The 24768-nt window shown below is 44.4% G+C and overlaps 1 protein-coding gene across 1 annotated transcript in view; it reads right to left on the minus strand.

Annotated features, from left to right (window-relative positions):
* Window positions 1–16511, minus strand: part of ARID2 (AT-rich interaction domain 2) — a 163405-nt gene extending 146894 nt beyond the window's left edge. The window contains exons 1-3 of the mRNA XM_075857031.1: window positions 15631–16511; window positions 12409–12502; window positions 11356–11453 (exon numbers count right to left, since the gene is read on the minus strand). Coding sequence (XP_075713146.1) covers window positions 11356–11453; window positions 12409–12502; window positions 15631–15722 — 284 coding nt within the window. The 5' untranslated portion in view covers window positions 15723–16511. The remainder of the gene's footprint in view (window positions 1–11355; window positions 11454–12408; window positions 12503–15630) is intronic.
* Window positions 16512–24768: the final 8257 nt, after the last annotated feature.

Raw genomic sequence — 24768 nt, forward strand, 5'->3', positions numbered from 1 at the left:
TGTTGTGGCTCTCGGAATTTGCCCACACAAAATAAATTACTTAGTTTTTTACTTGTAAAAGTAGTAAAATATAGAACTATATATATATTCGGTATCGCCGTAATTGTATTGACCCGCAGAATAAAGTTAACATGTTGTTTTAATTGCACAGTGATTTCCGTAAAAACTAAGCGCAAAAAACAATGGAGGCATCGCTTTTTTCACTTTCTACCCAAATAATTTTTTTCCCCTTTCCTAGTACATTATATGGCACTACGAAATAATGGCAATAAATGGCGCTACGAAAAACTACAACTCATCCAGCAACAATCAAGCCCTCATAGGACTATATTGACGGAAAAATAAAAAAAAGTTATGGCTTTTGGAAGGTGGGGAGGAAAAAAAAGAAAATTAAAATCTTGAATTTGTTTACGACGGGAAGGGATTAATATTTTTTTTATATATCTTGTGGTTGTGCGGAGGGTACAGTGTTCTTTAGAACAGATGAATAGCACAAAAAAACGATTTATTCTTTTCAGGTTCACTAATAAAGTAATGCATGTGTTCATTACGCGTTTTTAAGTAATTTACACAAATTGAAAATGTATTATTGAAAATTACAAAATATTTTCAGAGTCCTAGTGAACCTTACATATTAGTGATTTGGTACAAAATATCAGGTAGCAAAGACATTTTTACCACAGTGAGGTTCGATTCAAACGTTGCGGTAAAGGTGTGGTTAAAGAGAACTTTTCACCTCCCCATACATGTGCAGCTGAGTGCAGAATGTAATGGGGAGGGCTGCACAAACCCGGGGGCACTTTACATTTTTTTCTACCTCCCTCCGTTATTTAGATATCGGTGCCGTTATATTTGTTGCCCAATATTTAAATAACCCCCTGAACTGTCAAGGGGGCGTGTTACTATGGCTGTGACACTGTCCAATCAGATATGGACAGTGCCACAGCATGAGTGTGCGTGCGATTGCAGTCTTTTCATCCGAACAGGCAAGGGGGCATGTCAGTGCATGCACGCTCTCATCTCTTCAGCTCTTGTGAGAGATCAGTCTTGTACTTCGTCTGACGAACTGCCAAGGGAGCGTGTCACTGCTAAGGACAGTGTAAAAGCTGGGGAGCGCTTCCACTGTCCGTAGCAGAGACACGCCCCTTGCAAATTCGGCAGACAATATAAAACTGACCTCTCTCAAGAGCTGAAGAGATGAGCGCGAATGCACACTCTCCTCTCCACACACCCCTTTGCCTGTTCAGATGAAAAGACTGCAATCCCACACTCATGCTGAGGCACTGTCCATATCTGATTGGACACTGTCACAGCCATAGTAACACGCCCCTTTGCCAGTACATGCCCTGTTGACAGTTCAGGGGGTTATTTAAATAAATCGAGCGCCAAATATAATGGCACCGATATCTAAATAACGGTGGGAGGTAGAAAAAAAATGTAAAGTGCCCCAGGGTTTGTGCAGCCCTCCCCATTACATGCTGCACATGTATGGGGAGGTGAAAGGTTCTCTTTAAAAGCACACAGAAAAAACAGGCACGGAAACCGCATGCGTTTTTACGGTGATTTGATACGCTTTCGATGCAGTTGGAAACAAAGCCATATCAAAAATCGTGGTAACAAGTGCAGTTTTAACCACACCTTAACCCCTTCCCGCAAAATGACGGGTCTGGTACGTTTTCATTGCAATTAACTTACCGCAATCAGACATAGCAAACCCGTCCTGTAGATGAAGCGGGCACATGAGCTGTGCTCGCTTCATCTTCAGCGGGTGTCAGCTATAATATACAGCTGACAACCCACTGCAACAGCGATCGCCGCCATTTAACCCCTTCAGTGCGGCGGTCAATGTTGTCTGCCACATCGAAGTGGTTGAAGCGACCACCTCCCCCACGCGAGGAACCAGGAAGCCTAGCAACAGCATCGTGGTGGCCAGGTATGGAAGCCAATAAGGTCCTGCCCACGGCTTATTTTTGGCGTTTTTCGGGCCGTAAACGTCCAAAAACCGGAAGCAGAACGCCTCCAAACATCTGCCCATTGATTTCAATGGGAAAAATTGCGTTCTGTTCCGACAGGCCGTTCTTTTACACGGCCGTTTTGAAAATCGGCCACGTAAAAAAACGCCTGCGGAAAATAAGTGCATGTGACTTCTTTTGGAGCCGTTTTTCATTGACTCTATAGAAAAACAGCTCCAAAAACAGCTGTAAAAAAAACGCGAGTTTGAATAAAAAAACGTCTGAAAATCAGGCGCTGTTTTCCCTTGAAAACAGCTCCGTATTTTCAGACTTTTTTGCTAAGCGCGTGAACATATCATTACAATACAATGCACTACATAAGTAGTGCACTGTATTGTAGAGGGGATCAGAAGATCAAATCTTGAAGTCCCCAAAAAAAAAAAAAACCACGTAAAAAATAAAATGTTTCATATAAATACGTTTTAAGTAATAAAAACAATAATCACCCTGTTTCCCTGATAAAACCCTTAAAGGGGTTGTCCGAGATAACAGAATATTTTTAATAACACCATTAAATCATTTAAGTTAAAAAAATAAATACATTTGTAATATACTTACGTTTTCCAAAGTGGCCCAGTTTCCAGATCCTGCCGTCGGGAACTTGATAGTTGACGTCTCTCTCTGCTCCGGCTCTGCTGCTTTGTTGATCTTGAATTCTTGCCGGGTACACGACACGTCACTTGTGACGTGGTGTGTATCGGCTTGTTCTGTTGTAACGCGCATGCGCGGCCCCTGCTGTTATCTCGAGAACAGCAGGGACTGCGAGAACAGCAGTGACAGCGCATGCGCGTTACTGCATGTGAAGCAGAAGAAGCCGATCTACACCACGTGACAAGTGACGTGTCGTGTACCATCCGAGGTCTCGCTGGTGCGAGACCATGTGATCGGGATACGACACGACAGTGGAGGCGGCTGAAAAGGTGACGTCAGAGCTCAAGTGACCAGAAGGAAGAAGCAGCCAGAGCGGACAACAGAAGAAAGATTGCACAGGTAAGTATATTATGCAATTTTTAATATGTGTAATGTATTTCTAACTGTACTTAAAAAAAAAATCTCGGACAACCCCTTTAATAAAATAATAAAAAAAACATAAAAAGTTATATCGCAGCATTCAGAAACTGGCTGAATTATAAAAATATCACGTTTTTTTACTGCACGGTGAACACCTTAAAAAAATAAAATCAATCAATGACAGAATTAATTTTTTGTTTCACCTGGTCTCAAAAAAAAAAAAATGTATTCAAAAAAGTGATAAAAAAATTCATTAAAATTGTACCCACAAAAACTACAGTTCGTCACGCAAAAAAACTTGTCCTCCCACTGATATATCCACAAAAAAATAAAAAAAGTTATGGCTCTCATAAAATGGCGACACTAAAACATTATTTTATTTTTATTTTTTTAGAAGAGTATTTTTATTGTGGGAAAAGTAGTAAAACGTAAAGAAAACTATAAATTTGGTATCGCTGTAATCGTGTTGACCCACAGAATGGAGTTAACATGTTTATGCTGCACGGTGAACACTAAAATAGAAACAAAACGGTGCTAGAATTGCTGTTTTTTGGTTTCCTCGTCTACCAAAAAGGGAATGAATAGTGAAAAAAAAATAACATGTACCCCAAATGAAACCAATAACAATTACAGCTCGTTCCACAAAAACCAAGCCTTCACACAGCTCCGTCAATGGCAAAATAACACGTTATGACTCCGAATGCAATGAGGCAAAATGATGACCCAGACAAATTGTCTTAAGTAGTTTTTCATCAAAAAACCAACATCGTCATATGATAAGACCCCACAGGTGTACCCCGTAGATGCAGTGTAGAAGAGGACACTTTAGGGCCTTGTGTTGCTTATGGGGCTAGTGAAGAAGTCAAAGATTAGGCAATACTGGAGCGCAGATATTTTGTATAATACCCAATAAACCCGGCCTGTGCATAAAAGAATGGTTCAAAGCAGACCACACCAACCCATGGATTATTCATTCACCCCATTATTACATCATCCTATTATACCCTGATGCACTCCACCCAGCTTACATATACCCTGATGTACTCCCCTTTGCTTATGTATTGCCCTGATTTACTCCGCCCAGCTTGCCTATACCCTGATGTACTCCGTCCAGCTTACATATGCCCTGATGTACTCCGCCCAGCTTACATATGCCCTGATGTACTCCGCACAGCTTACATATGCCCTGATGTACTCCGCCCAGATTACATATGCCCTGATGTACTCCGCCCAGATTACATATGCCCTGATGTACTCCGCACAGCTTACATATACCCTGATGTACTCCGCACAGCTTACATATACCCTGATGTACTCCGCACAGCTTACATATGCCCTGATGTACTCCGCACAGCTTACATATGCCCTGATGTACTCCGCACAGCTTACATATACCCTGATGCACTCCGCCCAGCTTACATATACCCTGATGCACTCCGCCCAGCTTACATATACCCTGATGCACTCCGCCCAGCTTACATATGCCCTGATGTACTCCGCACAGCTTACATATGCCCTGATGTACTCCGCACAGCTTACATATACCCTGATGTACTCCGCCCAGCTTGCCTATACCCTGATGTACTCCGCCCAGCTTACATATACCCTGATGTACTCCGCCCAGCTTGCCTATACCCTGATGTACTCCGCCCAGCTTGCATATACCCTGATGTACTCCGCCCAGCTTGCATATACCCTGATGTACTCCGCCCAGCTTGCATATACCCTGATGTACTCCGCCCAGCTTGCATATACCCTGATGTACTCCGCCCAGCTTGCATATACCCTGATGTACTCCGCCCAGCTTGCATATACCCTGATGTACTCCGACCAGATTGACTATGCCCCCATATGCATAAGCTGAAATACCAGTAATACCCCAAACAAAACTACTACCAAGCAAAATCTATGCTCCAAAAGCCAAATGGTGGTCCTTCTGAGCCGGACAGTGTGCCCAAACAGCAGTTTATGACCACATATGGGATATCACTGTACTCTGGAGAACCTGCTTAATGTATGGGGTGTGTGTCTCCAGTGGTACAAGCTGGGCACAACATATTGGTCACTGAAATGGCATATCAGTGGGAAAACTGCAATTTTCAATCTGCAACCTCCACTGTGCACTAATTTCTGCAAAACACTTGCAGGGTCAAAATGCTCACAATACCTCTAGATGAATTTCTTCAGGGAAGTAGCTTCCAAAATAGGGTAATTTTTCAGGGCTTTCCACTGTACTGGTACCTTACCTTAAAGAGGCTCTGTCACCAGATTTTGCAACCCCCATCTGCTATTGCAGCAGATCGGCGCTGCAATGTAGATTACAGTAACGTTTTTATTTTTAAAAAACGAGCATTTTTGGCCAAGTAATGACCATTTTCGTATTTATGCAAATGAGGCTTGCAAAAGTACAACTGGGCGTGTTGAAAAGTAAAAGTACAACTGGGCGTGTATTAGGTGCGTACATCGGGGCGTGTTTACTACTTTTACTAGCTGGGCGTTGTGTATAGAAGTATCATCCACTTCTCTTCACAACGCCCAGCTTCTGGCAGTGCAGACACAGCCGTGTTCTCAAGAGATCACGCTGTGTCGTCACTCACAGGTCCTGCATCGTGTCAGACGAGCGAGGACACATCGGCACCAGAGGCTACAGATGATTCTGCAGCAGCATCGGCGTTTGCAGGTAAGTCGATGTAGCTACTTACCTGCAAATGCTGATGCTGCTGCAGAATCAACTGTAGCCTCTGGTGCCGACACGATGCAGGACCTGTGAGTGACGTCACAGATCTGCACTGCCAGAAGCTGGGCATTCTGAAGAGAAGTGGATGATACTTCTCGTCAGAACGCCCAGCTAGTAAAAGTAGTAAACACGCCCTGATGTACGCACATAATACACGCCCAGTTGTACTTTTACTTTTCAACACGCCCAGTTGTACTTTTGCAAGCCTCATTTGCATAAATACGAAAATGGTCATAACTTGGCCAAAAATGCTCGTTTTTTAAAAATAAAAACGTTACTGTAATCTACATTGCAGCGCCTACCTGCTGCAATAGCAGATAGGGGTTGCAAAATCTGGTGACAGAGCCTCTTTAATGCAACATGAATTTTGTAAAATCTCCACGCCAAAAACCAAATTGTGCTCCTTCCCTTCTGAGCCCTGCAGTGTGTCCAAACAGCCGTTTATGACCGCATATAGGGTATTGCTGTAATCGGGAGTAATTGCTTTTCAAATGTTGGGGGCTTTTTATCCTTTATGCCTTGTAAAAATTGAAAATGTCCACGTTTTAGCGGAAAAATTTTTTGCTTTTCAATTTCATGGCCTAAGTCCACTAAATTCGGCAAAAACCTGTGGGGTCAAAATGATCCCTATACCCCTAGATAAATTCTTTGAGCGGTGTCGTTTCCCAAATGGGGTCACTTTTGGGGTTTTCCACTGTTTTGGTCCCACAGGAGCTTTGCAAATACGAAATGGCACCCAAAAACCATTCCAGCAAAACTTGAGCTCCAAAAGCCAAATAGCACTACTTATCTTCTGAGCTCTGCCGTGTGTCCAAACAGCCGTATATTACCACATATGGGGAATTGCCGTAATCGGGAGAAATTGCTTTTCAAATGTTGGCATGTTTTTTCTCCTTTATGCCTTGTAAACATTGAAAATGTCCACGTTTTATTGGGGGAAAAAAAATGATTTTTATGTCACACAGCCTCATTCAACTAAATTCAGCAAAAAAATCTGTGGGGTCAAAATGCTCACTATTTCCCTTGATAAATACCTTTAGGGGTGTAGCTTGCAAAATGGTGTCTTTTTTGGAGTGTTTCCACTGTTTTGGCCCCAGAAGGCCTCTTCAAACCGGACATGGTGCCTAGAATATATTCTCATAAAAAGAAGGCCCCAAAATCCTCTAGGTACTCCTTTGCTTCTGAGGCCTGTGTTTCAGTCCATACGCGCACTAGGGCCACATGTGGGATATTTCTAAAAACTGCAGAATCTGAGCAATATATATTGAGCTGCATTTCTCTGGTAAAACCCTCTGTGTAAGGCTGGATTCACACGAGCATGTTCGGTCCGTAATTGACGGACGTATTTCGGCCGCAAGTACCGGACCGAACACAGTGCAGGGAGCCGGGCTCCTAGCATCATACTTATGTACGATGCTAGGAGTCCCTGCCTCTCCGTGGAACTACTGTCCTGTACTGAAAACATGATTACAGTACGCGACAGTTGTCCTGCAGCGAGGCAGGGACTCCTAGCGTCGTACATAAGTATGATGCTAGGAGCCCGGCTCCCTGCACTGTGTTCGGTCCGGAACTTGCGGCCAAAATACGTTACGTTACGACCATGCTCGTGTGAATCCAGCCTTACAGGAAAAAATTATTACATTTGAATTTCTGCAAAAAAAAATGAAATTTCTACGTATCACCCCTACTTTGCTTTAATTCTTGCTTTAATGCTTTAAGCCTTGTAACGTCCCAGAAAAAAAGAACGTTCAAAAAAAAACGATGCAAACAAAGTAGACACATGGGATAAGTGAAATAGTAACTATATTGTGTGGTATTACTGTTTTACAAGCAGATACATTTCGAAAAGTGATAATTTTTGCAAATTTTCTCTACATTTTGCTGTTTTTCACAAGTAAATATTGAATTTATTGGCCACATTTTTTCACTAAACATCAAGTACAGTATGTCACGACAAAACAATCTCAGAAGCGTTTGGACGGGTAAAAGCATTCCGAAGTTATTACCACAAAACATGGCATGTCAGATTTGAAAAAAATCGGCTTTGTCTTTAAGCTCAAAACAGGCTGTGTCCTGAAGGGGTAATGTCTGAATGGACCCTTATAGGAGCTAAATAATATAGAAAAAGCATAATTTACATTCACAAACAACAGCAATTGTTCTATAAACTACACTAAAGCAGCTGATCAACCTCTATCCCTATCCTGCATTTTTACTGCAACTAGCAAAACACAAGAAACAGTGAGCAAACCCAACACATTTCAGAAGAATGACATATACACGATAGAATTTGAACTACATAAAGTTCGCTAGCAGTCTATGTCTACGCTGCTGCAGTCACTACAGATTCACGTGTGGAAGTCAAACTAGGACAGCCAACAGGAAGACAGCCTGAACAGTCAAAGCTTCTCTAGCCAGTAATACAAGCCCTGTGTATAAAGTGTGTGATGATCGTACACACTGCCCATCTGATCCTCAGCTCTACACAAGTTTCATGCAAAGCAACTGATTCTAGTTCTATAGACTAGGAATGAAGCTAGTGAAGTGCCTGCATTTATACATGTACACAACTAAATATTGGACAAAAAGGAGGGGGGATAATAAGTTCCCCTTCTGCCCATAACAACCAAAGAACCTCTCAAACGCAGTTTACAAGATGAAAGCTGAACTCTGGCTGCTCTGGGCAACAAAGCTTTTCCTCTAAGATGGATTTATTAAATGAAGCCCAGCAATTCTAAACTAGCGATTTAGTGAACAGAAAAATAATAGTTTGCGGTAAGTCGCTAAAAAACACGTATAAGGCCCCATACACACGACCGTGCCCGCAATCACGGCCCGCTGACTGACAGCCGCATTTTCGGGCCGTGCTCCCATACAAAGTATGGGAGCACGGCCCGCAAAATGCGAAAGAACGGACATGTTCCATAATTCCCAGAACATTTCCACGGCACTGACACCCTTCCGTAGTGCTACGGAAAGGTGTCAGTGTTCAATGAAAGTGAATGGCTCCGTAATGGCGGTCCGCAAAAACGGAGGTTTTTTGCTGTCGTGTGCATGGGGCCTAATTAATATTTTCACAAGCCTATTTACCTTAGAAAATAGAGGAAAACAAACAATAAAAAACACAGTAAAGTGCCATTTTTTGTCATCATGAAATACTGAACTGTCATTCTCCAAAGGCAACCCAAGTACAAACTTGTAATGTGCACAACTGCATTTTAGTCATATGATATTACATTTTAAATCATAAGTAAGATATTCTTTAGGTCTATAATCCTCATTTGTCTTCCCTTCATTGCCTTTTTGTTTTCATAGAAAAACACAAGGAAGAGGAAAGCGTGGCCCAAATAATGCACAAACTACTAGATCCCTGCTAACAGCAAAACAGTCTTAAAGGGGTTTTCCCATCAGACACATTTATGTCATATCCACAAGATTATGTCATAAATGTCAGATAGGTGCGGGTCCCACCACTGGGACCCGCACCTATCTCCAGAACGGAGCCCCCTGAACCCTGTTCTACCTTTGCCTGATCTTGCTGACTCCTGGACACATCCTGGTTATATAGTCGTGAGTTACGTAAACAGAGTAACTTGCTGAGCTACGCTGTTTCCGTAACGCCCGACCATATAACAAGGAAGTGGCCAGGAGTCAGCGAGATCAGACAAAGCTAGAACAGGGTTTACAGGGCCCCGCTCTAGAGATAGGTGCGGGTCCCAGAGGTGGGACCTGCATCTATCTGACATTTATAAAATAATCAGGTTATGCAAAGTTGGCGGCAGCACTCAGTCCACCCATGATGAAAATAAAGGTGTTTAATCCAACATGCAACGTTTTGGCTATCAAGGAGCCTTTTTCAAGCATGTGCGGTCATCAACTTTGCATAACCGGTTAACACTATCACTTAAAAAAAGAAATAAATAAATCAGTGACTATAGAAATATTCGCACAATGTAATATGTTGAAAGAGCAACTATGAAACAATCTAGTTAAGGTAATTTCAAATTAGCTGAAGAGAAGAACATATTGACTGTGGCTACAGAAATAAGCAAATAACTAAACATATAAACAGAGCAAAAAACTGTATTCAACTTTCCAAAGACTAGCAGTTAACATTTCAAGTCTAATAGGTTTCCAAAGATTTTTGCCTATTTTACAAGCATAAATAAATGTGATAGAAACGTTAAAAATCAAAGACTATAGATCAATAAGCATAAGCCTCTAAAATGCACACTTGGAGTTTGCAGCAGCTTACCTAAAATGCTTGTCCAAAACAACGGCTACCAATACCTAAAGGTCTAGCGGCCTATGCACAGTGCCGTATTACAGATCTGTACCGTATTGATCCATAATGCTCCATCCATAGTGACCCTGTGTGCCTCCATTTTTGAGTTTGGAGGTCCATCTCCTCTTTTCGTTCTTTTGTTTCTAGCCAAATGCATAACCAGGCCTGGCTTTACTTGCGGATGGGATTTTGCACTGTAAGACCCCATGCACACAAACTTATTTTTAAGCCGCAATTCACCCACAAAGCTGCGGGTGAATTGCAGCCCCATTCATTTGAATGGGCCAATGCACATGACCGTGGTTTCCACGGTCCGTGCATTGCAAAAAGATAGGATATGTCTTATTACTGCCACAGTTTGCGGCCAAGGCTCGTTGAAATGAATGCACACGGCAATGTGCACGGCCCGTGATTTGCGGGCAGCCGCGGGTAACACTCTGCAGCCGTCCGAGCCGCAAGTCACGGCCCGTGCACACCACTACGGTCGTGTGCACGAGACCTAAATTCAAGCAAAAATCTGTGATGTCTGAACAATACCCAAAGAGGCAAAGACTATTTATGAACACAAGTAGTGAATGAGGAAAAGAAAAGTCCACCTTAAGTGTCTGACTTAAATGGGGAGGTAAAACCCGCAACAAATAGCAGTTGTTGCGTTCTTTGCAGTGATTCTGCCAAGAAAAACGCAGATCAGAAAAAAAAAAATATATATCTTCTTCTTATACTTACCCAGAAGACTGTTTCTTCATCCAGGCCGGCCTCCTGGGATGACGTTTCCTCCCATGTTACCGCTGCAGCCACTCACAGGCTGTAGCGGCAGTCACATGGAATGACATGTCATCCCAAGAGGCTGACATGGACGACGCTTCATCCCATGTGACCGCTGCTGCAGCGGTCTCCTGGGATGAGCCAGGATAAGTGCTGTAGTTTTTCGCTGCGGACATGCGGGCGAAAAACTGCACCAAAGTTTGGTGCTGTTTTTCGTTCTGAATTCCCTGTGGCGCACAGGGCGGATACGCCGCGTACTTTAACGCAGCATATCCGCCTCGTGTGAACTCAGCCTAAGAGGTAAAATAAAAACCCTGAGGTCTGAAGAAGATTTTGAAATATAGACTGCAAAAATGTGGTCCTCCAAGAACCAAACTAAGGAACCACTCCTTAGTGGGGAACAATCAACTAACACGCAAACTGGGACATATAACATGCGCTTGTTCCAGTAACCCCTACTTGAAAGAAATCAAGCCTGCTTGGAAAATACGGTAATAAAACACTTTGCTGTCAATGATAGAATATAAAAAATAACCGGTACTCACCGCAAGTAATACTGTTTCAAAGCAAAGGCAGCATTGGCGCACCCTCGTGGAAAGTGGAACTCTTCTACTACTTCTCCCCACTGGTTCTTCTCGGAGACCTAAGATGTACAGGAGAGATTTATCATCACATGACTTCTTGTAGACAGACAGGTTTCTGTACAGGACGGACCTCAGAGCACTATTGTTTGCAGGAAGAAGTGAAGTGTTTCCCCTGTGCCTCACAGAGCACAGCTGTAATCGTCAGTGATGGGGGAGGGCGGGAGCTGCACGGGAAGCTCATGTCCGCCTCTGTGTTACATTAGCACGGCCATCAAGCCTTTATCGTACACAGCGGTTTCATACCAGACCGGACAGAAGCCGGAGCACACATCTACTACAAGCTTGTGCTCTTTTGTTGCCTCCGTCCCTGCTCAGGGAGGAGGGAGGTCAGCCGCGCTCTGAGGCCGGGAAGCCGTGTGTGCCCTCCTCCTAGCCTCGGCGCCGCGCTCTGGGGACGATTAGCGATGTGTAAAGCATTGCCCGCTAATTTTGACTTACGGAAAGTAGTGAGTGAAGGGAAGCTGCACACATGGATCCGCGTAAGGCCCGGCCGCTAGAAATATATACCGCGGCCTGGAAGCCCTAGCGTTCACCGTAGGCCTGCTAGGCCCATAAGTGCCTCACATGCCGGCTGATCGACCTAGCCTGCAAATTCCCTGTAAACACAAGGCCCAGAGGGACTCAAGAATCGCCACACAGGGACCAATATAGGACTTCTTATGTGGAACAATGACCCCAGAAACTGGGATGAGCCACACCCCAATACTACTAGCTGCTCTAATTCTATATAGTGCTACTCATTGTAGCTTCTCCTCCTCCAGTGCACCTCATCTATTACCTGTACATGGCTGTATACTAATATGTATTATATATGTATTTATTTTTTCTCCTATGTGGTGTAGTAAGGGGCAGATAGTGTGTGTTGTGTATACAGGGATTGATCTTTGGCGATATATAGTCAATGCAGCAGGTTCATAGGTGAGCGGATTTACAACACAAGGAAAGATTCCTTACCTTTGCAAAACCTCCCAAAGTAATGACCCTGGTGTAGAGGGCGTGCAGGTCAAGCTCTCTGCCCCCCACTGCAGGGATCTTCCGGAAGCGGGACCTGCAGAGACATGGACAGGAGCATGATGTGAGGGCCAGTAGTGGGCTCATTCATCCGTTATTCAGTATATCCTTATTATAGCTTTACAACTCTACACAATTACCTTGAAGTCATTCAGGCCTTAAAGGTGCACATACACATGATCACCGACCACTTTCCCCCAAAAACTGATGGGGGGGGGGGGTTCTTGTAGTCTCCCGGGAGATAAGCCGCCATCCAGTGTCTGGCAGCGGCTTATTCCCCTCTCCCCATTGAGAACGCATGCACGCATGTGCAGGGGGAAGTCGCTAGGAATGGCTGTTGGCCAAACGAGCCTTTTGGCCACCTTAACTTTACAGGGGTTTTTCGGAAATGTAACTTTTTTCCAATTTGTAACTGCTGCTTGCCTATGTACTTTCTTAAAAAAATAAATATGCCTAATCCCAACTCTGAAGACCCATGTATGCAAGTAAGGCCTCGTTCACATGTGCATTGGCGGCTTCGTTAGGGGTCTACGTTGCAGATCCGTCTGAGATTACCTAAGAAAATAGAACATCATGCTGCGCTACTGTCTCCGGTAAAATCACAGACACCCTGACGGAATCTACTAAAGTCAATGTGTTCCATTGACGGTGTCCGTTGCTTCCGTTATTACCTTGTGCCCCCCCCCTCTGACACAGCAGAACACACTGACACAGGTGTGACTTTAGCATAAATAGCGCAACCACGAGTGATGTCTTTCTTCGTGACCTCATGTTCAGAATGCAGTGGTCACACATACACCTTCCATTGGGTGTAGCCGGTGCTGGATTTTAGGGAGGGCACGTGATATTTTTACGCTCATTTCTCTATATCGAAAATTATTTCGTTACACCCCTCGCAGTCATTGTTTATATAGGTAGTGTATACATTGATTACCTCTGGGACCCCCTGGCTGTTCGGTGATCCTATTGAGCCAAAACAGGCGTGGACGCACACGGGTGGGCTCTATCTTTGAAGTCTAAGGGGGGCACTGGCTCGGCTGTCTCCAGGCCTCTCAGTGGAAAGGGCCACATTAACACATCCACCTCTCCTATATGTAGCTGCTAGAAGGGGTCTGTGTCAGAGAGGTGGCATTGAAACAGACCTACGTGTACTGCCTCCATAAAAATAAGACAGTAGGAAACTTCAGATGAACGGTGTTTATTTACTGGGCACGTGCTCATGTCCACAAACAGACCTCAATGTATGCAGAACATCCATAGGTGGAAGCGTATGGGTGACCTTAGTATATAAACCCACACTGAAGCCTGAGCTAGGAAATCAAGTTGGAATTTACTGTAAGTTAATGTTTCATAACTTTGTGCTCAATTCTATAAACACAACATAAAAACAAAAGAACCTTTTTACCTCTGTCTGTAACTGGTGACAAGGTAATTTCATGTCGGTTTCCCCTTATTTATCCAACGATGTGGCAATACAAAAGACATGGTTCCTGAGACACTGTTCATACAGTATCAAGGATATACTAAAGAATACATATCGCAATGTGAAGCTGTAAAACCAGGAAAGAGGTTATTCATAAACAATATAAATTGTAGCCCTCTAAGGCACAGGCTACACAGACTTCTGGACCCCTGGCAGCATTAAAAAGGGCTTGTTCAGCCCCAAACCTTAATGGATAGGCCATCAATATGTGATCGGTGGGGGTCTAACTCCCGGCACTTCCTTTACTGATCACACTGTGAATCACCGACACACTTGTAGCGGCGGTTCACAGTATTACAGCCATCTTTCATTGAAGTGAATAGAAGGCTGTAATACTGTGAACCGCCACTACAAGCGTCGGCGATTCAGTGTGAGCAGCAAATGAAATGAAGAGGAAGCAGCGCTCATACAAACGTTGCGGCCTCTTGAAAACAACTTATTGGTGGGGGTGCCGGGTGTAGGACCCCCACAGATCACATACCGATAACCCATCCGGAGGACAGGCCATCAATTTTTTGTGACCGGACATCTCCTTTAAAGGGGTTGTACAGTATTAGAAAAAATATGACTGCTTTCTTTCAAAAACAGCGCCACGCATGCCCATAGGTTGTGTCTCTTCTTGCAACTTTGTGCCATTGAAGTGAATGGGCCTGAGCTGCAATACCACACACAACCTGCAAACAGGAGTGGCACTGTTAGAAAAAAGCAGCCATTTTTTCCAATACTGTACAATCCCACTACAATGCAATTGTAGTATGGGAAGCACAGACTTCTATTGGAGTGCAACTGTTGGGACAGTGTTGTATTGCTGAAAAGTTGCAGACAGCGGCCTATTGACAGACAAGTCTGTGCGGTGGAAGTTGCTTCCTAGCCGAGGCCTAACAACTGTGTGATACTACATCTCCCAGCTCTTCGAAGCACATCATTGGACACTACATCATGTAAAATGAATCAAATACAGCTATAGATACAAAATCCACAATGACTCCTATAAACACGGTAATAGTATACAGATGTTGCAGGCTGTGGAACCTGTAATTTAATAAAACTTGCTGTCATGGCTGGAATATTTGAGCCCTGCTGCACTTATTCTTCTATCAATGAAAATATCAATTCACAGAAAGAACCGCCTGCTCATTTCTAATTTGTGAAGGTAAAGAAATAGGGGTCACCTGTTGTTTGTTATAAGGCGGCCAGGGGATGCTGGGAGTTGTAGTTTCCCCAACAGCTATCAGCCACAGGCTGTAGACCCTTTCTATAGACACATCCTGCTAAGAAAATGATACATAACTGGCTCCTTACTACAGAGCAAGGCTAGAAGTTCCCAGCGTGTGAGATAGTAATGTCTGGGGTCCAGGGACATAGTAAATAACATTCTAGCATGCACGAGGTAGGATCTCAACAAGTTGCAGCCTTCAGTCTATGACAAGAAGGTAAACCCCAGCATGTAACATTAACCACAACTTCCATAATAAGGGAGCACTGGGGACTCCCTCTCCCTGCCCCCACACATAAGGTAACTTCGCCCCATGTACACAAGCAGGTGCAAGGCTTACAGGGGACATTACAATAGGGAAGCATACAAGTGTGCAGGATTTCCCTCCATATAATAAACACGGTGAGCTCCATCTCCCCTCCCCCCGATGATACACTCAGTCCCGCTGCATGTGCAGCATTCTCACCCTCTGCTCTCATGGAACTGCCGCAGCTCATCCAGGAAAGCCTGCCCCTTCCTCCGGTGATCGGGCTCCGATTTTACAGTCGAATTAGACATCGTAATAGCTGGCGGCAGAAGACAGGGCAACCCCGGGGTGTCCTCAAATAACCGATTAGTGATGTCGAGGTGTAGAGAGCGCTAAACAGAGTTAATGCAGGAGGCAAGCGGCTCCGAGGCGAGGGGGTGGCGGCCTCCCGCTCCTCGGCTCTCAGGAGAGGAGGGAGCCAGCGGCCGACCTGATCCCGCTCATGGACCGCACAGGAGGCACTGGCAGGAGCGGGGAAGCCGGTTCAGGGATAGAGGGGGGGCACGGAAAAGTTAAGGCCGCGGGCAGAGAGGGGGATTTCACGTCGATAAGTGTAAGGTGACGGCGGAGGTTCGGCCCGCCTCTGACCTGGCACCTCGTTCTCACGGTCCCCCCTCTTCAGCACGGACACCCGGCTGATTGTAGCCGGACACGGAGCATGTTTTGCCGGGCCGCTGCGGGCTCCAAGTCTCCCTTTGTGTTAGTGCCTTATGCCGGCGGCTGGGCTCCGTGTGCGCTGTTGTCCGCGGCTTCCTCCGGTCACCTCTCGGTGCCTTTTCTCTCATGTACCCGCGCAAAGGCGGCTGAGCTCAGCTGCCGCGGAATCGAGCGCTCCTCACTCTGCCTAACAGACAAAAAGACCTAAGGCCGCGGCGGCCACTGCTGTTCCTGCTGCTGGTGGTGGTGGTGAGGGGGGCAAAAAGCGCAGAACAGCGACCCCTTAGCGTCGGCCGCAGGTACTACAAGCCGGGCCTGCACCTCGCACAGTGAGAGCGCGACCCCGCGCCATGCTCGCGTACGTACCGGTGGAGAGGGAGAACGTGACCGAGCTCGTGGAGGGGGTTACCATTGAGAGGACACGTGTGCGCGCTTCTATCGCGGACTGTGGCGCGGTCGCGGCGGGAAACAATAGGAAGGAGAAGCAGAGCTTGTGCGCTGTCTTTAGGGAGGTGAATAAAGTGACGACAGCGGTGGAGGACGAACCAAACTCACAACATGAAACCGACCGTTGGGACCGCCTAGGGACCGTGGTGAAAGACTCATTTTTTTTTCTCCAAACTGTAGACGTCATGCGCCGCTCTCCTGCTTAGTTTGTTTTGACTGAGGAAAAATCGTAGTGTCCATGTGGAGTAGGAGCCGTGATATCATCTCCTGCCCAAAGTGTTTGTCCCAGTGCCTTTAGATATTGGAATATATACATAATGTACAGGAAATGAACACAGGAGGACACATTTATTAAACAAATTTGGCGTAAAAGTGGTGTAATGTGCCTTTAGAATAAAGGAGTAATCAAAATGTACAACATGTTTGAAAAAGATGCATCAAAGGAGAACGGATAAACAACATGCGATGGTTGCACTACATTTATTGACGTGTCATTTTTGTGCTATTACTGGTGTACAAGAATGGCAGCCTTGTGGCGCAGGATGTCACGAAAAGTGCTAAATATATTACGTAGCGTGTGCTGTTTATATATTTAACACAACTTTCACCAAACTAAAGTGATTTGTCCCAGTTTTCACACTGCGCCGTAAAATATAAATGGATGCAACTAACTATATAAGCAAATTGCAACTATCACTTAGAGGGGTGTTTCCAACTCAGACATTTATGGCATTTCCACAGGATCCATGTGTGTGGGTGCCAGAGCTGGGACCTGCATTTATCTCCAAAACTAGATCCCCTAACACCCCCCCCCCCCTCAACGGGATGGCAGCGGAGGCCGAATTCAGGCGGAGAATGAAAGGAGAGGTAGCCCCTTTTCTCATTTAACTTCTATGTGACTTATGGAAACAGCCGAGCAAGCATGCCTGGCTGTTTCCATAACTTCCGCTGAAAACCTGAACACTCATTTTCTGCCTGGATGCAGCGGCCACTTTTCCAGAGGGACACTCTGTTCTTGACATAGGTGAGCGTCATGTAAATATCCCATAAGGAGGCAGTTACACCTGGTGTAAAAATATACGCCACAAAATACACAATAGTAATTCTCCATCAGAATTCGTTTTGTGGTGAATCTGCTGTGTATTTCTGTTGCGTATTTCAGTGCAGAATTTCACATAGCATTAAAGTCTATGATGAAATTCTGCATCCAACATCTGCAACATATACAGAAACCACTGCGTAAAGTATTTCAGCAGTGGCAAAATTCTGCACGGAGATTTAAGCCATGTATGTGTTGCATATTTTGTTTTTAATAGTGATAGTAGATTTTTTCGCTACAAAAAAGTATGTCATGTGTGACTGCACCCTCAATGTCTGAGTTGGGAATAACCCTTTTAAAGGCTATGGATACCTTTGACTATATTTAAGTGGTTTCCCGGTATTTGCATTAAGTTTCAGGCTGCAATCTTCATTCGTTTTCAGACCCCCTGATATGCAGTGTACAACCTGCTCCAAGTTTCAGACTTTTCTCATGTGGACTTGTCCCTGCCAGTAATACATGCTAGATGTGAGGTCTGTGTGACCAAGATGCTGCTACCTTCACTAGCTTTTATGTATCAACACAGCTTCATTCCTCTACTGCTTTCTCTTTACAGTAATAGCCTATGCGACCCCCCCTCCCCCGCCCTAAGGGCGGATTTACACGAACGTGCTATACGTCCGTGCAACCCGCGTGGTTTTGATATGCAAGTCTATGGGGCAGATTGTCCGTGAGTTTTGCGCAGCGTGAGTCCGCTGCGTAAAACTCACAACATGTTCTATATTTCAGCGTTTTTTGCGCATTACGCACCCATTGAAGTTAATGGGTGCATTAAAATCACGGGCACCACACGGAAGCACTTCCGTGGGACACGCGTGATTCGCGCAACAACAGTAAAAGAATGAATGTAAACAGAAAAGCACCACGTGCTTTTCTGTTTACAAACATCCAAACGGAGTGTCATAATGATGGCGACTGCGCGAAAAGCACGCAGCCGCGCATCCATATGAACATGACACACGGAGCTGTCGCGCACCTGCCACGCGTGCAAAACGCAGCGTTTTTTGCGCGCGCAAAACGCACACGTTCGTGTAAATCCGCCCTTACACTGAGTGTAGCGAGAGCAGGTGAGTCAGCCCCGAGTGTAGCAGTGTGTTGCTGGATTTATGTCAGAATTTGCAGTACACCAACTAAGTGAAGGAGTTGCAAAGACTCTACAACAGCCAAACGGTATACCATTTTTAATGGAAACTATTTAGAAAGTTTGCTTTATTTTGCATTTAGTAAACAAATGAACAATTAATTTTTTTTAGTGCAAATATGACCATAGCTTTTGAAATAATTCTATAAAATGCAGCAAGATATATATGTATCTGGGTAGATTTGCTGCCCCAGAAATCAGCTGCTATTACTGGTGGAAGTTTCATTTGACCACACGTCTCCCCTACTGCGGACGTAGGGCAAATATTTGGCCACGCCCCTATGACATCTATATGCCTTAGATGTACACTGTCAAAAGGATGCAAATGTATGCTACAGAGCTTATCGTATATTGTATGTTCTTCAGTGGTTTTGTAAAATAAGGCTATAAATCCATCTCTGATTTGCCTATGAATCTGTGGCAGAAATCTGAGGCTAACCCTTGGATTTCGGGAACTGTGTCCCAGTTGAACTGCCACGGACCTGCACACAGATTAGACCTTTTCAATGGGGCTAATCTGCGCGTGACTACCAATATTGCTTTCGCCCTGAATACGGATCAAAGAATGACATGCCCCTTATCTTTTTCCCGTGACGCGTTTTTCTATACCGGGCACAAAAACTTCCACCCTGTATGAACAACCGGGCAGTCTCCCACTAAAGCCAATGAACAATTTTTGTAAATAGTCTTCACGTGTATTTCGTCATGGAACATTCTGGGTGAAAATCCGCCATGTGAGCATGGTCATAAATAAAAAAGTATCCAGCTGTAAACCTAACAAAAGGACACACTTTTGACCCCTTCACAGTAGAAGTCTATGGGTACATATTAGTCTATGGCCAACGGTATGTTGGTCAGTATTCTGCATCAGTATTTGGAAGCCAAAACTAGGAGTGGAGCCTACATAGAGAAAAAGTATAATGGAAAGAATTTTATTTCTTCTATGTTTTGTATCCATTCCTAGTTTTGGCTTACATTTGCTGATGTAAATTTTGCCGTGTGAAAGTGGCCCTACTCTGTATACAGACATATATGCAGAGGGCTATCAGAAATATCTGGGCTTCATACAGGCCAATGTTCAGGCCCCTGAACTCCCTATTATGACCATCAACCTTCATCTTGTACCATGTTCCATACATTTGGTGGGCATATGAGGAAGACTCATATACTTCTTCTCAAGCACAGTGACCCACTGATTTTGAAATCAAGGGGAATAGTATGACGTTTCTGCAGCTCATACCATATATTTAGTGGGTCCATGGGAAGGGGGAACAGAATACGTATTGTAAGTTTACACTTATGTGAAAGGAAGGGTACCATGTTGGGAACCAAATAAATGTTTTTGCCCTCATGCAGCAACTGTTGGGGAGAATATGGCCACAGGTGAGTTTGGGCCCCTTTTTTTGCCTAGGCTTCTGACAGCATTAACAGTTGTATTGCCCTAATGGCAGCCCTGAATATTCCTGATGAAGCGGGGAAACAAAGTTAGTAATTTTTTCCCTATGAGGGTATGTTCATACGGCTTATTTTCAGCCGTTTTTCAGGCCGTAAATGCCCCGAAAAACGGCTGAAAATACGGGGGCTGAACGCCACCAGACATCTGTCCTTTAATTGAAATGGGAAAAACGGCGTTTCATTCCCACAGGGTGTTTTTTTATACATCCGTTTGTAAAAACGGCACGTAACAAAAACGCCCGGTAAAGAAGAAGTGCATGCCACTTCTTGAGCGGTTTTTCATTGTCTCCATAGAAAAACAGCTCCAAAAACATCCGTAAAAAACACTGCATAAAAAAACGCTGGAAATCGGGCTGATTTCCCTTGAAAATAGCTCCTTATTTTACGGCCGTTTTTCGTTTGCCGTGTGAACATACCCTCACTCTCAATTAATCTATGGGACATATGGAACTAGGCAAATTACCATGCTATCTGACAAGAAAAGGAGATTGGGCACCTCAATATTTACTAATTTAACTTATATGCCATAAATTTTTCAGGTGGAATAAAAAACTTTAGGCCAGAAATACAAAGGCTGTTTTGGTGCTGTATGAGACCGAGTTTTTTTACCTGCGCTTTTTTGCCGCAGTTTTCGCTGCATTTTTCGCCCGCGACCATTGAAGCTAATGCAAGGATCGAGGGCAAAAAAATGCTCGTAAACTAGCATTTTGATCACTTTTTATTAAATTTTTTTGTGGGAGATGAGGCGACCAAAAAAGAGCGATTCTGGTGTCTACATTATTATTATTTTTTACGGCGTTCACCGTGCGGGTTAAATAATGATATATTGTAATAGTTCAGACTTTTACGGATGCGGCGATACCAATTATGTTTATTTATTATTTTTTTTACTATGCTCTAGGGTGAAAATGGGAAAAGGTTTTTTTTTTGAACTTGTAATATTTTTATCTTTTTTGTTATTTGACCGTGGCATTTAACGGGTTAAACGAGCGGGATCGCTCGTTTCTCTGGTGTCGGCTGTAATATACAGCCGGCATCGTATGGAGCGCGTTCACTCCGTGAGCCCTTTCCATACTTCCCCTACCCGACTTTGGCGTATGGATACATCAAATGTCGGGAAGGGGTTCATTCCGCAGCATGTCAATTTATGCTGCGTTTTTTTTATTTTCTGCTGCAGGTTTTTCCCATTAAATTCAATGGGAATGCAAAACCCGCAACAGAAAGCCATGTGTTGCGACTTTTCCGGCGTATTCGTAGCGTTTACGGCGCAAAAATGTAAACGCCAGAAAAAATAAAATTACTTACCCAGCCCTCCTTCGTGCAGTCCGGTCTCCTGGCATTGTATCCCATGTGACCGCTGCAGCCAATCAAAGGCTGCAGCGTCACATGGCCTGAAACATCATCCAGGGAGACCGGAGCGGACGTCAGAGGAGGGAGGGAATAAGTATGTGCGCTTAATTACGCAGCAGAATTTCCTTAAAAAACAAATGAACCACAATGGTGCGATTTTTCGGACGGCAAGTCCTGCGGTTCAAGGTCGGATACGCTGCGTGGTTTTTACGTAGCGTATCCGTCCCGTGGGAACCCAGCCTAAAGGAAACATTCACACCACATTTTGGTTTCTGTAAACAGATATATGCTTTTAAAGGTATACAAGATTTTTATTTTTTCTTTAGTATCTATTCTGTAAAAAAAAAAAGGCACATTCTGTTTTTTGGGTAATGTATGTTCACACATCACCCAGCGTGGATTTTTCAAAAAAAAATCCAAGGCGGAAATCTATAGGTGCCACTCAGATTTCTTTTCAGCACAGAATCAGAGGCAATAAGGAACCCGCTCCAAATGTTTAAAGCCACAGGGTGGTTTCCTATAAAATCCCCCATTCACAAGCACTGCTGACAGAATGTGAACAGGATCTGCACCTAAATCCTGACACAATCCTGAAAAGTGGCCTAAAGGTACTTTTACATGGCCCGATGTGGGCCACGTAAACGAGCACCAATCAACGAGACAGTTCGTTAATCGGCGCTAGTTTGCTCCTTTCACAAGAAGCTAGTATGGGCAAAGGCGGATTATAATGAGGGATATCTGGGCAAGTGCCCAGGGCCCGAGGCTGGAAGGGGGCCCAGTTCACCCAGGTTCTCCCGTTACAGGCAGTTAAAATTACAGCCGGTTCAGAGAACCGAAGTGGAGCGGGACCTCTCACCCAATTCTATCCGCATCCTCAGGATGCGGATACAATTGCTTACTTTAGCGCTGGCAAGACAGGGAACTATCCGTTCCCTTCCTCCCATTCGGCGCTTTACTAATGACACAGTTGGCGCGATGATGTCATCATGCCGACTGCGCCGTTACGCTGCATGATGCTGTCTGGTCTCTGACCACTCCTGCGTTGCTGGAAGAAGGTGCGGGAACGAGGACAGGTGAGAATGGTTTTTTTTCTCTACAGCGTTGGGGGCAATCGCTACAGGGGGCATTATCTACAAAGGGCATTGTAACTGGCGCTATCTACAGGGGACATTATCTACACAGGGCATTGTAACTGGCGCTATCTAAAGGGGACATTATCTACAGAGGGCATTGTAACTGGCGCTATCTACAGGGGACATTATCTACACAGGGCATTGTAACTGGCGCTATCTACAGGGGACATGATCTACAGAGGGCATTGTAACTGGCGCTATCTACAGGGGGCATTGTAACTGGCACTATCTACAGGGGGCATTATTTACAGATGGCATTGTAACTGGCACTATCTACAAGGGGCATTATCTACAGAGGGCATTGTAACTGGCACTATGTACAGGGGCATTGTGACTGGTGCTATCTACAGGGGGCATTGAATTCATGGGCACAGTGTATAGTACTATTATATTCAGGGGCACAGCGTATAGTACTATTATGTTCAAGAGCACAGTGTATGATACTATTATATTTAGAAGCATAGAGTGTGGCATCATGAGAATTTTATCTTCGTTTATAGGTGCGGAAATGCTGGAAAAGTGGGAAGACGAAGACTTCTGCGCTGCAAACTGCAAAAATGGGCCGTGCTCGGGAGAAGTCATCATAGAGGTCTGGACCGGATAGAGAAGAAAAGAGAAAAAGAACGAAAAATAATCTGAGACGTCACCTATGAGTCACTCAATGTAAATGTTTATTCTCCCTGTGACTGATCAGTACTGTAGTCACTGTATGATCTCCAGTGAGATGACGGATGTTAGCATTCTTTTTTGTTAAACAGCAACTCCCACCATATCCTAACCCTTGCTCAGGCTATACTGAGAGTTGTCGTTTTATGTCGTACAAATTTATACGGCAGGGGTTAAACTGAATTTGCAAATGATCTAGGTTCTGAACTGTATTTGTTCTGGCCTGTATATATGTACTGAGCTCGGTTCTGGTGCTGTATATATGTACTGAGCTTGGTTCTGGCACTGTAGTTATGTACTGAGCTTTGTTCTGGTGCTGTATATATGTACTGAGCTTTGTTCTGGTGCTGTATTTATGTACTGAGCTTGTTTCTGGGGCTGTATTTATATACTGAGCTTGGTTCTGGTGTATATATGTACTGTGCTTGGTTCTGGTGCTGTATTTATGTACAATCCGCCCCTGAGTATGAGGACAAGCACTTGTTACTACAATCACTAGTCCCCATACATTTCCATCATGTCGGCAGCACGTCTCCTGTTTACACAGGAAGATGTGCTGCCGACAACATAGCATGCTGTGGAATTTATTTCACCATTTTTAATGTAGAAGGGGTGAAATTCTTCTGTGAGTGTGCAGCTAAATCTGCACATATCACATGCAGATTTTGCTGCGAAAAATCTGCATCATATTTTCTACGTGTGCGGTCACACAGGGTAAAATTAGACCAGACAAGCAGAAAATGCGCCAAATTTATCAGTGTGGCGCTCACTAGGGCGGGTCGTTGCAAGTAGGCAGGGACTGAGTGGCGGGTAGATTAGGGCTCACTTGTCTGTTTCCCTACCCCCATCATTACATATACTATATATATATACAGTGAAGGAAATAAGTATTTGATCCCTTGCTGATTTTGTAAGTTTGCCCACTGTCAAAGACATGAACAGTCTAGAATTTTTAGGCTAGGTTAATTTTACCAGTGAGAGATAGATTATATAAAAAAAAACAAGAAAATCACATTGTCAAAATTATATATATTTATTTGCATTGTGCACAGAGAAATAAGTATTTGATCCCTTTGGCAAACAAGACTTAATACTTGGTGGCAAAACCCTTGTTGGTAAGCACAGCAGTCAGACGTTTTTGTAGTTGATGATGAGGTTTGCACACATGTTAGATGGAATTTTGGCCCACTCCTCTTTGCAGATCATCTGTAAATCATTAAGATTTCGAGGCTGTCGCTTGGCAACTCGGATCTTCAGCTCCCTCCATAAGTTTTCGATTGGATTAAGGTCTGGAGACTGGCTAGGCCACTCCATGACCTTAATGTGCTTCTTTTTGAGCCACTCCTTTG

Source organism: Rhinoderma darwinii, chromosome 3 (genome assembly GCF_050947455.1).
Source record: "Rhinoderma darwinii isolate aRhiDar2 chromosome 3, aRhiDar2.hap1, whole genome shotgun sequence".
Classification (NCBI taxonomy): Eukaryota; Metazoa; Chordata; class Amphibia; order Anura; family Rhinodermatidae; genus Rhinoderma; species Rhinoderma darwinii.